Here is a 15,459-nt window from a genome sequence, read left to right on the forward strand (position 1 = left end):
CCTCTCTGAACTCCTGAATGCTGCCTTTATTCCACACAAGTGGACACTGCGGATATGACAAAATATAACATGGCAGGTGTGGTTTTTTCCTGCTTTAAAAGACAGACTATTTCTCATATAAAATTCAGATACATTAGTCCAGATAACTCAGGTGGGTAATGGTAATAAAACTGACACCTAAGCTAAAAATTGCCTATAAGTCAGCAAATGGATTCTTTGATCTTTCAAAGAAAGCTTTCTAAAACTGCATTTATTAGGAAAGGTTCTATGGATTTCAATGAAATTGGACAATATGCACAGAACCAAATTAATAAAAACTGACTCCTCCGTTTTCTATACTGGAAACTCCTAACTAGAATGCAAAGGGTTAGGTATGCCATTCTCATCCTTGACTTAACTGGGCAATAATTTTACCTTTGATGTTTTAAAAACATCATTAATCCTTCTCCTTAGCTCCTGTACCTACTAAACCGCAGACAGCTTTGCCATTTGTACGAAGTTTGAAGTTCTTAAAGTTACTAATACTACTGCTAAGGGAACGAGAACAGATTGCCAGCTGGGACAGCTGCTGGGCAGGGAGCACCAGAGGACACATGCTGAGTTGTCCGGTGTTGTAGAAGAGTGTTGACGTTATGTGCTACAAAACTGACTTGAATTTCACATCTTTAGTGCTTTGTATAAGTTCAGGGGAAAAAAAAAAAAAAAAAGAAGAAAAAAAGAAGAAAGGTCTTTTTCCTCTACCTTACTTTCCTCCAAACTCTGCTTTCACTCTAGTCAAACTGTTTTACCATTTCTACACGAAAGAGATATATTGTCAGGCCACTGAATGACCAATGAACTGTACAATTCCATTGTCCTCGATGCAATCAGTGGAAAAAAGTGAACGATATCTGTAAACCCCTATGACTTCTAACGGCTTTGCGGAGCAGATAGATTGCTCAGCGGTTCCATTGATGCTGGTGTTACTGATGATGCACCAGTTTTTGCACAGCGTTTGTCCTGTTGCGTTAACAGATACCAGGAAGACCATCGGATTTCGGCCGTCGCGGTGGCTGTGCCCCTCGGACAGCCGGAGGAGCAGCAGCCCGCCGCGGTGCCGTGCCTTGCTTCCCCGGGAGCCGCGTACCTGAGGCAGGCCGGCAGCAGGCAGCGCCCCGAGAAGGAGCAGCAGCGGTGCCCGCTCCCCTCGCTGCCGCGGCCGGGGCCGAGGCACCAGGATTTCGCGGGGCTGCTTGTGCCGGTGCCACCGCGGATCCACATCCCCGGTACGCGGCGGGGCTTGGCGAGGCGGGGGCAGCCGCACCCCCTCGGGCTCGGTGGGGGCACTCGCTCCGGCCGTGTGCGGGGCCCGCCGGCTGCCCCCGCCCCGCCGCACCGCCCCACGCCTCCGGAGCGGGAGCCAGCGCCGCCGCCCCGCCCGCCGCCGCTGCGCGCCGGGGCAGGAGCCGAGCAGGTGGCCGCGGGCAGCGCCGCGGCATGTGAGCGGCCCCGGCCCTGGGGAAGGCAGCACCGGCCCCCGTCCTGCGCTGCCCTCCCTTCCCCGCGCCTCGCCGGGCGGCCGCGGAGCCGGGGCGGAGGCAGGGCGCCCGCAGCGGCAGCCCGGCGGCGGCCGGGGGCTGAGCGCCGCGCCCCGCCGGGGGGCGGCCGTGGCGGAGGGCGGAGGGGAAGAGGAGGAGGAGGAGGAGGAGGAGGAAGGCTGTGCGGGGCCGGAGGGACGCGAGAGCCCCCCGGCCGCGCAGGATGAAAGTCACGGTGTGCTTCGGGAGGACGCGGGTGGTCGTGCCCTGCGGGGACGGGAACATGAAAGTTTTCAGCTTGATCCAGCAAGCGGTGACCCGGTACAAGAAGGCGATCGCCAAGGTGAGGGGCGCGGGGAGCGGCGCCCGCGATCAATATGGCGCTTCCCGGAGTGGGGAGGGAAGCGAGGGGGAAAGTCCGGGCTGCCCCGCCGGAGGGAGCGGCGGGAGCGGGGCCGGGGGCGGCCGGCGGCGGCGGCGGAGCCAGCGGGGAGCGTGTGCCCAGCGCCGCCGCGGGGAGCGGGGAGCGGGGGGGGCTCGGCCCCTCCGCAGCGGCCAGCGCGGCCCCTCCGCGGCTCCCCGCGGGCTCCTGGCGGGCCTCGGCCCTTTGTTCGCCGGTGCGCGGCGGCCCCCGGGGGTGTCGGTGCGGGAGCCACCCGAACCCGGCCGGCAGAGCGGCGCGGGGGCCGGCGGTGCCGGGTCTGCCCCGGGGCGGGTGGCGGGGCCGAGGCGGCGCGGGCCGGGCGGGATTCGCCGCGGAGGGCTGGAAATCCAGCTCCAGGCTTCCCGGCCCTCCAGGCCCGGCGGGGAGGGCGGTGCGAGGGGACCCCGCCGCAGGGGCGCACGGCAGTGCCCCGCGGGCCGCCCCCCGCGCCGGGCGAGGCTCCGAGGGCCCCGCAGCAGCCCGGCCGCTCTCGGCCCCGCCGCGCCGCGGGGAAGCTGCGCTCCTGCGGGACGGTCCGCGGTGCCCCGGGGTGCGGGGAGCGCCGGCCCGGCCCGCGGCGGGGCTCAGCCCGACAGCCGCTCGCTCCGGCCTCCGGCAGCCCCGTGTTGAAATCCTTACTGTGCGTGTGAAGGCAGTTGCAGCCTTGGCTTTCCCTCCATGGGCAACTTGTCGGGCTTTGAGTTTTTTCCTTTCCTTGTTTTAATTTTTTTTATTTCTTTCGTCCCCTCCTCCCTTCTCTTCCACCCGCCCCACCCCCCCCCGTACTTTCTTTTTGCTGCAAACTTCTTTTTAATCAACTGGTTTGTTGGACAGTATGACCATCGTTGGCTGATAACTTCAGCAGTGCCCTTCCCCTTTCCTCTGCACTATCGATCCAAGAAGTTTGAGTGTGCTTTTTCCCCCTTAGCCTTTCTGAGACATTTCACACTTCTGATCCTGGAAGTTTTGTTTTGGCAAATGCAGACTGCCAGGCTGTCCTGAGACATGTAATGGAAGGAATATTGTGAAAGGTTCATTGATTGGTTTGAACTGATTCCCGAGAAAATTTTAAAACTCAGTTTTTTTAAGAGAATTCCAGATGCTGGGAGGAGAAAAGTAACTGAGTTTCCCATCACCTCCCCACCTGATTCGTGAAGAACGTGGTTTTGAAGACAGCAAACATATTCTGATTCTGGCTAGAAAAAGAGAAAAATTATTTTCTAGGATATGTCTGTGGCTGCATACCAGCTGTCATTCATATACAGCAGTTAATGAACATGGCAGTCTATTTGCATATAGGAGACTGAGGCTGAAAGTATTTCTGGTTAAGGTAAAGCAGTGAACAGTAGAGTGAGACTCTTAGTGGGACATTGAATGCCTCTTTGGGCCATTCAGATGAAAAGTGTTTGCATTTGTTCATCAGTGTTGCAGAGTTAATGAAAGTAATTATTTTGCTGTGTTTTGTTCCAAAACTATCACCCGTAACTCCTGTGGCAGTGGACTGCATCCTGGCTTCCAGCTATCTAGTGGCATTAAGGGGTGGCAGTTGTGTTCTGCACATGGTGTTAAACCTGGGAGGGATTGAAGTTGTCAGTACCAGGGAGACAGGCAACAGTCACTAGGAAAAGGTTACATCATTGCAAATTTTACTTTTTTTTTTTTTTTTTTTAAAAGTGGCCCATCTGTGGATGCATGTGAGGGGAAAAAAGTAACTCTGAATATGGCCATGTACTTATTAAAAAGACCGTTTACAGAGGGGCAGCAAGACTACTACCAGGCTGGTCCCTGGTATCAAAAGCTCTGCATCCTGGGTTAAAATGACACAGTGGTTTTATTCATTAGTATTTATATGGTGGTTATGTTAAGTGCCACCGGTATGGACTTGAGGTAGCTGCAATTACTGAGATTGTTTCTCTTATATGGAAGTTCTGTGGCTGAAAACAATAGCAGTGTCCACTGGCTTTCTCTGAGTGTTTTATATGGTCACCATCAAACCTTACTTTTAACTTAAATTCGCTGAACATTTTCTGTGGTGATGTTTAGGTGGTAAGGAACTGGATCTTAAAGTAAGTAGGTTTTGTAAGTAGGTGTATAGTGCTGTTTGCTGTGCTCTCAGTAGAGTAACATAGTAATTTTATGGTTTGGATGCCAGAATTCTAGATGACTGTATTTTTGTAGCAGTTAAATTGTTCTTTTTTGTGATAGTGTAGCAGATTAGCAAATCTTGAGTTCATAAAGAGACAAGAAAGGGGAAGAAGTAATCCCTAACTGAGAGGATCAAAATTATATGTGCCCATATGAACTAACAGTCTGGCAGCTGGTATCAAGCTGACATTGAAATCTACTTCACCACCAGTATGTTCTTATGGTAAGAAGCATATCTGGTGGAAGATTATTCAAAATATTTGAATGAAGCTTATGGTTTTCATACTTTCAGGAAAACCAGCATTTCTCATCCTGCAAGAATGTGTGTGTCTACTGTGTGCAGCAAGTTCCTTCAGGAGAGCTCCTTGAGAACTGAGTTGTCAGCCCTTCCCAGATTACCTCCCACTTTGTCACAGTTTCCCAGCTGTGATTAGCAGTAAGTGATCTGCACAGTGCACTTATGATGTTCCTGTGCAGTCGTAGTGAGGCAGCCCAAAAACATGCAGAGTGCTGGGAGTGAATAACTTCAGAATTTGACCTCAGTGTTATGGCTTGGTTATGGCTTACATAGGTTCAAGAGATAGGTCGAGAATGGAAAAAGTACTTATGGAGAACAATCCACATAATAGTACAGTTCTCCTCTCTATAAAATTTTAGGAGTTCAAAACCTACAGATAACACAACTATAGATAACTGCAGTTAGTTCTGGGTGCTGTGTCTTTGATCAGGATTCAAAAATCTCCAAAAGTTAATTATGCATTAATACTGCTGTCATTGTGTGTGGAGTTAGTTATTAGTATTGCAGGCTGTGTTTAAAGGCTGGACTATGTAGTGTGTATAAAGTTTTCTGTTATTTTTCTTTTATTCCAAAAGAAGCTTTGTGTCTGAAACATGATGCGTTCTCTCTGCAAGTTGTGTTTGCGGGAAATGAACAAGCAAATGATATGAGATGTTTGAAGTGTCCACCTTGTTCAGGGCAAGTGGAGTCAGCAAAATCGATCACATTTAATGAAACCCAGTTTTCATGGGGGCACGCTAATGGTGCACTTTTGTGTGGCTGGATGGACTGATGCAGCCTCTGGCACAATCTCTGCCTGAGTCTTAAAGGAGTGCAATGTGGGAAGGGGACAGCTGGCTTGAGGAATGGTAGATGCATTTTCCAGACCCTGCTGGTCGAGGGTTGTGCAGCCCTAGTGAGTTGGTGTAGTTCTAGCAATTAATTTAATGGTTAAAACTTGCAAGAAGGTAACAGTGGTTTAAGAGCGGAGGTCAGCCACATCTGAGTGACTTAACATTGATGGCAAGAGATAATGTCCAACACCAAAAGGGAGAAAGCAGACAGGCAGTTGAGATGAAACATGGCTTATCAAATATTGAATCAGTATTAAAAGGTGGAAAATTACTATAAAAATGATGTATTGAGGAACTATCAAAAATTAGTAATTGTGCATCTTGTAACTTTGGTTTGCTCTAGATGTAGCCAGACTAACTTTTTTGTTGACTTGTGACTGTCAGCATAATCTCTCATGCTTTGGTTTTTGGGGAGGATATTGTAAACATTTTAACTTTTATCTTCTTCTTTCTTCTTGCAAGTAAAAATAGTGTGCATAAGCAATGGGTAGATATAATTTTTAAAAAATTAATGTGATGCAAATGAGCATGGTAAGCAAGAATATGAAATAGCAAATAATAGATTGCTGGAGTTGTTCAGTATCATGTTCAGTCCCTAGAGGGATTATTTGGTCTCCATGATAGTTCAGGCTGATGCCCTGCATATCATGAGATTGCAGTGGAGTTCCTAGACCTTACATCTAACCTTCATTTTCCAGTTAAAATAAGTAAATTAACAGTTTACCTGCTGAATCAAAAATATTTTAATAGAAGTCTTGAGACACCTTTCCCCTCTCCCTTACCAAATGATGTCAGAAATAAAGTTTTGTGGGGGTTTTAATGTTGCATGGAACAATACTTCAATTGTTAATTTGAAAACTGCACTGCACTAATATTTGTGAAAAGAAATGGTAATCTACTCTGATAGTGTTAGAGGCTGTTGCTGATAAGAGACCAGAACTCCAGGAAAGTTGGCAGTGTAAGCAAAGGTAACAGGTGTCAGATGACCATATTCTCATTTAATTTGTACATTGGGGGCTTAGGCCACCCAGAGCTTAAAGCTCCATCTCTTCGGTAGGTCTGACATTCATCAGCAGGAAATTGTGAGGGAGAAAGGTTGTAGCCTGAGTGACTGTGTTTGTGAAGCTTGCTTTTTTTCCTGTTTTTGATTTTATTCCCCCCAGTGCCAGCTAACGGGGATTATTTGCTTTAAAGTCAGTTCTCAGACATCTGATTTTCTGCCAGGTACACAACGGCAGCTTTGATGCAAGTTATGTTCTGTAGAGCAAACAGTTGTACAGCTCCTCATGACTGTGTCACTGGGGCATCGTTTGTAGAGCCTAATACATGGGTGGGTTGGTATGAAAATCTGCTGATTTTTCTTGGACTTTGTATTGTACTTGGCACATTGCCTCCTCAACCCTGACCACTAGGTTTTTGCCACAGGCTTAAATGGATCTGCCACAATGCCCATTCAGTGACCCCTTTGGCAATACTCAAGGGCAGTAGTGGCTAAATTTAGCATAAAACAAAATTAAAGTTCTTTTTTTTGTGTGTGTTTTATTTTACGTATTTTTTTTTTTTAGATTTGGTTTTAATTTTTCTGTATGTGCAAGTCTCAAGCCTTTTAAAGTAGAAAGCAGTCTTACAGGCTAATTCCAGAATGCACAGGAATCCTCTCAACCCCAAAAAGGAACCAAAATGCCAAAAAAATCCCTGTAACCCCTGCTGCTCAGCTGGCTATCAGTTTAGTTCTAGCTGACCCCCCCAGGGTGATGGGTCCGGGCTCTGCATTCAGTGTTGGTTGGGTAATATTTCAGTGATTTACCTGAGGTCAGCCAGGATTCTCTTTGGCTCCTGGCAGTTTTCACTGGTGCTGGGCTCCCAACAGTGGCAGTGAAACCCAGCTGATAGGGAACAGCATTCTCCTGGAGCTTGATGAACAGCAGGGGAGAGATGCTAATTTAAGGAAGATAAGTACTGAAATGGGTCACAAATGCTTCATGTTTAGAAAGCTGCTGTGTGATCCTGCAGGTTTGGTGCTGGAAATGCAAGGCTAGAGCGATAAATTCCCTCTGCTTATCATAGAAAACTTTCTTTTAACCTCTTCTCTCCACTTCCCTCTGTGTTTTCAGCCAAACCAATGTTTTCCTGTCATTGGCTCACCTGTAAATACAGGTGACTCTTGCACATTGCAAGAGAAGTTGCAGGGTGAAGGTAGAAATGAACCTTTGGAGCGAACGTGGCAGTGGCTGCAGAGGTCCCTTGCGTGGGGACTTTTCTGTACAGCAGTGCTGTGCTCCAGGGGACCTGTGGCTTGCAAGGCAGGGAGCTGCACAAGCCCTGCCATGCCCTCTGCCAGCTCTTGCCTGTGTTCAGCCATCCGTGGAACGAGGGAGGAGGCTCATCTTAGGAAGGCCTGAGAGCCACGCTGGGGCTGTACCCCTGTGATGTGAGCAAGCAGGCACCTGGGATTATTCAAAGCTAATAAAAAAGACTGAATTCTGCAGTGTTTAAAAAGAGGCTCTTGAGAGGTGGACAACATGTAAACCCTTCAGCTTTGAAGGTGCCTTCAGTGGAGGATGTGTGTGGTACTGCTGAGGCTGTCTGGTGTGAGCAGCACCTATCTCCAGCTGGACGGGATGCATCATGGATTTCAGTTTGGCGTTATATGGTTTCTCACTGTTAATTAACAGTGATCAAAGTGAGGTGTGTGTTTGTGGTAGAGTGGCTTGAGAGTGATTTCCCTTTGAGCAAAGCATCATTCAGCTGCTGATTCCTGTAGCTCTGAGGGGAGGACTGTGGAGGAGCCTGTGAAAGAGCTCAGCACATCTGGGGAGCAGTTCCTGGAGGCAGGCTGGGGTTTAGGGAGTTGCCAGCCTTTCTTCTCCTGGGCAATAGCCTTCCACCAGTGGAAAGCCATCTGATTCTCATAGCTTTTTACACTTTAACTTCACTTATAACAGTCACAGATGTTTTAGTTCTGTTATAAAAACATCACTGGAAGTAACACTTTCTCAGTTGTACCAGACTGTGACATCTTTTAGTCGTGGCACATTTAATCTGGTAAAATAATGTGGAGTAAATGGGGAGAAATGCTGGTGATCTTATTTATACAGAATACGGTTCATGTAGCTTTAAAACAATTTCCTGGTTCTTCAAAGGAAAACAAACCATTTCATCCAAATATAAATTGAATGGATAAAACATGCAACAATGCTGAACCAGTGCTTATGTATATTGAAAATAAAGTGGAATTCTTCTAACATCAATCCAGAATATAGCACAGATGTTCCCACTCAGAAATATTTTCTGAGCAGTAAGAAAATAAAAAGTGAAGCAAAAAGTATTAAAAAATTCTGGAAGATACTTTAGGGCATCTGTGCTTTGTTTTTTTTCCCCTCCTTTTTAATATACATTATATATTTTTGTTTCTTTGAGGTCATTTTGATGTAATGCTCAGCAAGTCTGGTACTGGAAAATGGATAAAAAAAACACCGAAAACCAAACTGCCTTTGAGCTAAGTTACATAATCCTGTGGGGTTGTTTAAAAAACCGAGAAAGTAAAAAAAGAAAACAGCAGCACAGACATACATAATACTTGTGGAAATGACTAAGATTACTACTGAAAGAGAAATGAGTCAAATTTTAAATTGGGGAAAATAATTTTAAAGTAAAAGCAAATATCAGCGCCTTTTTGTTTTTGAGAGAATCACATTACTTACGTTACAGTACCTCAGCAGTGTCAGGTTTTGTTTTTTTTTCCTAGGGGTATCCCTAGTTATTTTCTCAAGTTGGTCCCAGGTAATTGTTAAGTTTGAAGTAATTTTGATAATTATTTTGTTGCGGTATTTGCTTTTTTTTTTTTTCTGAATCAGGTAGCAGGTATTTGTTGGTCACTTATTTTCTATACTTCAGTGCCCTGTGGCAAAGTGATGCACATTAATCACCTATTTATTCCAAAACAAAAGGAGAAATGCATTCCTGCTTTCCTTATAAAACTCTTGGACTGTACTGCATCTCAAGGCTGGGTTCTCTGGTATAGGAGAATAGGAATGAAGACCAAAAGAGTTTCTGTACAAGGGGACGATCCTTACTGCCCAGGAGCAGAGATGAACATCCCCTGGAGCTGGGCCTTGGGGTGCTGCTGTGTTATATCCTTGGAGTTTGGTGAAAGGAAATGCTTTTGAAGTATAGATAGACTGATATGACTCCCTTTGCATTTTTTTTTGTTTGTTTGTTTCTTTTTTTTTTTCTTTTTTGTTTCTTTTTTCTCACATGAGTGGGAAATGGGAGTTTGTGTGGAAGCACAATGCTAATGCAGTACATTAAGTACAGATAAACAGAAAATGGCAAAGATGGGAATAAATGGGTTAACTTGGTGCCCTGGAGGCAATGGTCCATTTAGCAAGAGGACGAAAAATTGACCTCAGTGGCACAACAGATGTCACCCAAAGACTTTATTTTTAAAATAAACTTGTGGAATTTATTATAGGAAGCTTTTCTTTCTGGGCAATAAGCTTAGTGAGAGTAGTGTATCCCTGATTTGGTAGGGAAAATACACTCTGATTTGGAAAAGCAATGTCACATTTTTGGCCATACTCCCCACATTCACTCATGCTCAGCCTGCTGCTGATGCAGTGAAATTATAAATTTGTTGCAGGAGGAGCAAGCTGGTGTATCATTAGCAGTTTTCTTTTCAAGTGGCAACATTTATAGGATTTTTTTTCCTGGGTGTGCATGTCTTTACAGACTCAGAATGGCAATTTAAAATGTTTCTGGTGTGGATGTTGTATTACTAGAAAAAAAGAGGCTATGTGGGTATAAAGTATTTTAAATGGAGATAGAACTTCTGGGAGTGCCTGTATGTTTATGTGTGCACCCATTTAGGTGTTCTCATTTGTTTGAAGAAATGTAGCCACATTTACTAAATGGAAAAGTAGTTTCACCTTACACCATCTTTTTTGCATGTGCTTTCAAAGTTGTTGAGTTGCTCTATCTTCCCCCTAGGCAAAGGCCACATAATGTTTTTTTCTCTTCTGTTAAATGTCAAAAGCAATATCTTACTTGTGAGAACCTTTCAGCAATGCACCTCTTTGCACATGTAATGAAAAGCTTTGTTGCAAGTTCTCGAAGACCTGAACAGGAAAGAGCTGAATTCAATAAACATTGGAAAAATTACTTCTGGGGATGCTGGAATGTCTCTGAGACACTGCACAGCTGAAAGTTTTGTTGCTGTAACAACTTAAATGACAGTTGAAAAATCCCAATAAATTGGAAGCTTTAGAACATTTTGCTTCTTTAATAAGCTGTTAAGTGAAATAACAAGGCTTGATTTAATTTGACCTCTCCGAGAACCTGTTGGACTGTATCTTGTGTTAAGTGTGCATTTGTGCTGTCAGTCTGCCCCTCTGCCTTCCTGTGAAGACCCTGTTCCTGCAGCTGTGAGCACCAGAAAAGCAGCCAGCTGCCAGGTACCAAAAGAAGAATTTAGGCAGCAGGGCTGTGGTGGCCATCCATTCCTGCTGAATGAGCTCTGTCCTCAGCACCGTGTGCAGCCTGAAGAAGGAAGGGATTTTACTCACCTTGAATTTGTCTCTGGCAGTAGCAGGCTGCTGGAAGACTGCTAGCCTGAAGTGTTAGGCTTTGCTAAAAGTTAGAAAGTATTGTGCAATTGTAGTAATTTGGAGAGTATTACAATAGCAGTAGTCATCTCTATACACCTCACTTATTCTGCTGGCTGTTTCTGGTTTTTATTATAGAGATGAGTGCTGGATAAGAGAAGAAATGCTGTTGCTTTTGCAGGGTGATGAGGGGAGGTAGCCCAGCCATGGCTGTGCCTTTCCTGGGAGCTGGCTTTGCAGAGCTCCTGGCAGGGGCGTGTGTGCGAGGGGCTCCGTGTGAGGCAGCAGGTCAGGTTGGCATCGGGGTGAGGGTGTGCCCTGGGTTAATCCTAAATACTGACAAAGCTGCTGCTTCTCTTGTGGCACTGTAGGAACGAGGTGACCAGCACAGGAGAAAACCCAGCGCAAGAGATTCCTCCACCCTCGCTCAGTCAGACTGAGTCCTGTCTTCTGGGCATGGTACAAGTTCAGAGCACAGTTGCCAAATCCTGTATTGAACATTTTTTTAAAATGTCATTAAGGATACTAATTTGAGAAGATAAGGTTTGATGGTTTTTGCTCTCACTGATTTTTTTAACAGCAGCTTTAATTGCTCTTTCTAGTTTTTCTTTAAATGCAAAATAGCATAAAATAAATGCTGTCTGTAATAATTCTGGAAACTTTCAAGTCTGAACTAAGAAATATCAGGAAAAAGTGGACTGTCTGAAATAAAGTAGAGCTTTTAAATTCAGAATACTGTGTTAGCATAGGTTCTCTTTGTAAAAACGCCAATGAATGTGATTTTAAATGACTATCACTATGCAAAATATTTGTATGTTTAAGAGCTTCCATTTGAAGAGAAAACTTTCTATGTTTTCTGGGCTTGACTAACCTGGTCTTAAAAGAAAATGTTATGCTCTGTGTGTAAAGCAGCATATTTAACTTGTGGTTATGTTAGGCAATGGAGTAGTCTCCTCACCCTGTAGCCAGAGATCTCTCAGGAACACAATGCTTTGGTAACTAAACCCAGATGTTAATGTGTGTGAAATATTACTGTAATCAGTGTCCTATAAGTCTCTCCTTTATTAGTGTAGCTGTTTGAAGTAAATTCTTGACGACTGTCTTGTTGCTTTGGTGTTGCCATAAAACAGCTGTTGATAGCTTGAAGCCCCAGCTAAATTGGAAGTCACAGGTAATGAACATCCTGCATTGTATCTTTTGGTGTTTATGAAATATTTAGCTGAAAAGGCTCCTGGGCCTTACCTTGTTTCTGTGGAGGTAATAAGTTTCTTTTGCTGGTGAAATTCCCTAGCTGAGGAATGGAAGCAGCAGTGAAGGGGAGCTAGCTTGTACAAAAAGCTAATTTGTGCCAAGTTGAATATTCTTTGATATTTGAATATGAGGTAATTAACTTGAATGTACTATTGTTTACCTTTCAGCATCTGGAAAAGCCTAAACAATCTGCTGAGTGGTATTGGATCCTAAACCTTCTTCCAAAATATTTCTTTTACAAATGTGTGTTTTAGACTTGACTAAATCTGCTTTTTGTGGTGGTATTTTCTCAGTGGCCAGTGACGTGTGGGAGAAGTGCTGAGCTAAATGGTCAAGGAAAGGTTTGGGCATTGCTCTAGTGTGGTTCTGTGGGTTGTTCAGGGTCATCAGATAGATCCACATGGTTGTCCCCTTTCTAAAAATGCTGTCAAGGTGGAGCTGTAAATGCTTATGCATGCATACTACTCTTCTCAATTAAAAATAAGTCCCAATATTTACCATAGCCATCCACTGCTTGCTCTCATATCAGAACAAAATAAAAAGAAGACTTTAAAAATTTGCTTTATGTGAGTTATTAAACTGTTTGGAATCTGGAAATCACAATAGCTAATTTTGTAAAATGTATGTTTTGTTTTCATAGAATCATAGAGTGGTTTGGAAGGGACCTTAAAGATCACCTGCTTCCAATCCCTTTGTCATTGGCAAGGCCACCTTCCATTAGACCAGGTTACTGAAAGCCTGATCCAGCCTGGCCTTGAACCTTTCCAGGGATGGGGCAGCCGCAGCCTCTCTGGGCAGCAGAGGACTTGCAGATTTTATGGGTTTTATGGATGATCTGTGTTACACTTTATAAGACCATGCGTTATGTCTGTGATTAGACAGTGTGTAAAAACTGCTTTAACTCTAGCAGCCTTCACAAGCTGCTTCTGATTCAGTGAGCCAGTGTTTTGTTGCCTTCTGAAAGACCTTGTTTCCAATTGTTTCCAAAGGTTGGTGGATGCCAGAGACATGGTGAATAGAGAGAATTAAGACACAATGAGTCCACATCTTTTTCTTGATCGCTCTTGGGGATTAAAGCTATGTGTGATACTGAAATAAAAAAGTTTTTCTGTAATTAATTAGTGTTTTAGAAACACGTTGTTTATCATTCAGAATTTTCCTGTCACTTTTTTCAAGAAGTGTGCTGTTCCTTCTGAACTTAAGTGTGAAATGTGACAATTCACTTTGTAACACTGTGTTTTGTGTTACTCTTCAGTGTAAGGTAGATGCTGCGAGAGTAAGCAGAGATTTGAACTCACTTTGTAAATCATCAGCTCTTTGCAGCTTGCCTTTCACCTGATGGGCTGCTAGGGAAGCCAGCCTTTGGGGAAGACCACGTGGCTTTGTGTTTGTACACTGAGCCTAGCTGCAATAAATAAGAGGGTTGGTTCTTTGCAGTTGCAAATTGTGCATTTCTCAGCATGAACAGCAAATCACAGCCTGGTGCTGTTCACTTGTTTTGCTGAGAGGGAGGGGCTGTGACATCAAACAGTGAACCCAAAGGTGCCAAAGTCTGTCATTTTAACTTTGTGGCTCCCCTCTCCCTCTTTCTGAATAAGTAGGACCATAAATACAGCATGATATGTAAAAGCAAAGCTGTGGAGTCCTCCCCCCCACTGCTTGCATCTTTATATATAGTTAATTCTGCAGATCAGACTATCACACCTGCTACCAGCCTCCTTCAGAGAGCAGATTGCAGCCTTGCAATGTAAGTGCTCCTAACATATGTTGGTGATACACCAGCAGTAGGACAAAGCTTTTAGCTTTGATAGGCTCTGCTGGTTTGGGAATGTTGTTAAAGGAACAAGGGAGAGACAAAATAACAGAGTAGTTTTGGGAAAAAAAAAAGGAAAATAAGTATGCAGAAGGATATAGTGAACTAATAAAATCTTTTTTATTTTTCTTTTTTATTTCTTTTTTAAAGCATGTATTTTAATACATGTTATGCTTGGTATTGAACTCCATGAATAAAACTTTCCCTTCTGTGTCATGACTTACACTGTTGCCCTGGTCATTGCCATGGTGTTGAATTTTCACATCTCTATCCAGACTCACAGATGCTGGGTTGCACTTGCTGTGTCCCATTGCAGACACCAGCTCTGTTACTGCAAGGTGAGCAGAAGCTCTGATTTGCTATGTGGTTGGGCTGCCATGGTATATTCCTCACTAGTAGATGAATAATTTTTATAACTTGCTTTTGTTATAGAATAAACTACTTCTAATTGCCTAATTTTTAACATGCAGGTTAAGCATACAGGTTGTGCAAATTAGAAAAGATCTAACATTTTTTTCCCAACACAGGTAAAAAATTCACTAACTCAGCTCTAATTCAGAAGTCAGAGTGTCTTCAGAGAAATGTAATGTGACTTCAGTAATATATTGTAAAAAATGAGAGGTACTTTTTTGTGAAAACGATTGCTTACCATTAAACCATTTTAGCAAGTTTCCTGATGCACAGCAGCTTGAGTTATAGAAAGAGATATAAGTAGAAGTAAACAGGAGAGGCTAAAAGTGCTGTGGTTCAGATTTCAGAAACAGTTACAGTGTCTTTTGGTTCCTTTCAGAAGCATTGGCTGAATCTTGTGGTGAAGACACAGGAAATATCTGGTTAGTTTTGCTTCCCTGATGCTGTGATTCGAGAAGGAAAATGTTTGTATCAATGCCCTGCTGTTTCAGATGTGCCGGGGCGGCACAGAGTAGAAATGGACTCCTTTTTATCCCTGCCTGCCAAAGACAGGCCTGCATTAACTGGGAAGATGTGTAGTTAATTCCAAACAGAGGTGGTGGAGTATGGGATTGCTCACCTGGGAGCAGTATTGTGTGTTCTCGTGGCTCATTCTCTGCAAAGACCTCATTAACTGCATTTCACAACAGCACAATGTTAATTGGTGCAAGTGAGTACTGGCATAAAGTCCTTCTGTGGTTTTCACGGTGTCTTTCTTTGACCTTAGGAAAGAGAAAAGTACTTTGTTGTACTGGTTGCCTATGCTGCAGCAAAGCTATGATGCACCCATCAGTTGTAACAGCACACAATACCCAAACCATCTGCAAGGAGATGGCTCTTCAGCACCTACTCCTCTTAACAGGGCAGTTCTCTTCTTTGCTTTGCCATCTTTCCCTTCAAAAACAAAATTGACAAACAAATGTCATGGCATGAGATTGGCAAGTATGGCTTTATCCCTGCAGGGTGCATGGAGAAAGAAGGCACAGGAGGTCACTGGCTGATCCAGGACCACAGAAGCTGTTCAGAACCAAGCTGGAGATAAAGTGCTGACCTCCTGATTCCTTAATCACAAGACTTTCTTTCCTCTCTAGTAATGATGTGGTAAAATGTTACTGTACTTAGTCC

At 44.4% G+C, this 15,459-nt stretch overlaps 1 protein-coding gene across 8 annotated transcripts in view; it reads left to right on the forward strand.

The window, feature by feature from the left end:
- The first annotated feature begins 1,740 nt into the window (after positions 1 to 1,740).
- Positions 1,741 to 15,459, forward strand: part of PARD3 (par-3 family cell polarity regulator) — a 440,918-nt gene continuing 427,199 nt past the window's right edge. For all 8 annotated transcript variants that reach the window (XM_062506759.1, XM_062506784.1, XM_062506750.1 and 5 more), the window contains exon 1: positions 1,741 to 1,860. In XM_062506759.1, coding sequence (XP_062362743.1) covers positions 1,741 to 1,860 — 120 coding nt within the window. The remainder of the gene's footprint in view (positions 1,861 to 15,459) is intronic.

Source organism: Cinclus cinclus, chromosome 1 (assembly GCF_963662255.1).
Source record: "Cinclus cinclus chromosome 1, bCinCin1.1, whole genome shotgun sequence".
Taxonomy (NCBI): domain Eukaryota; kingdom Metazoa; phylum Chordata; class Aves; order Passeriformes; family Cinclidae; genus Cinclus; species Cinclus cinclus.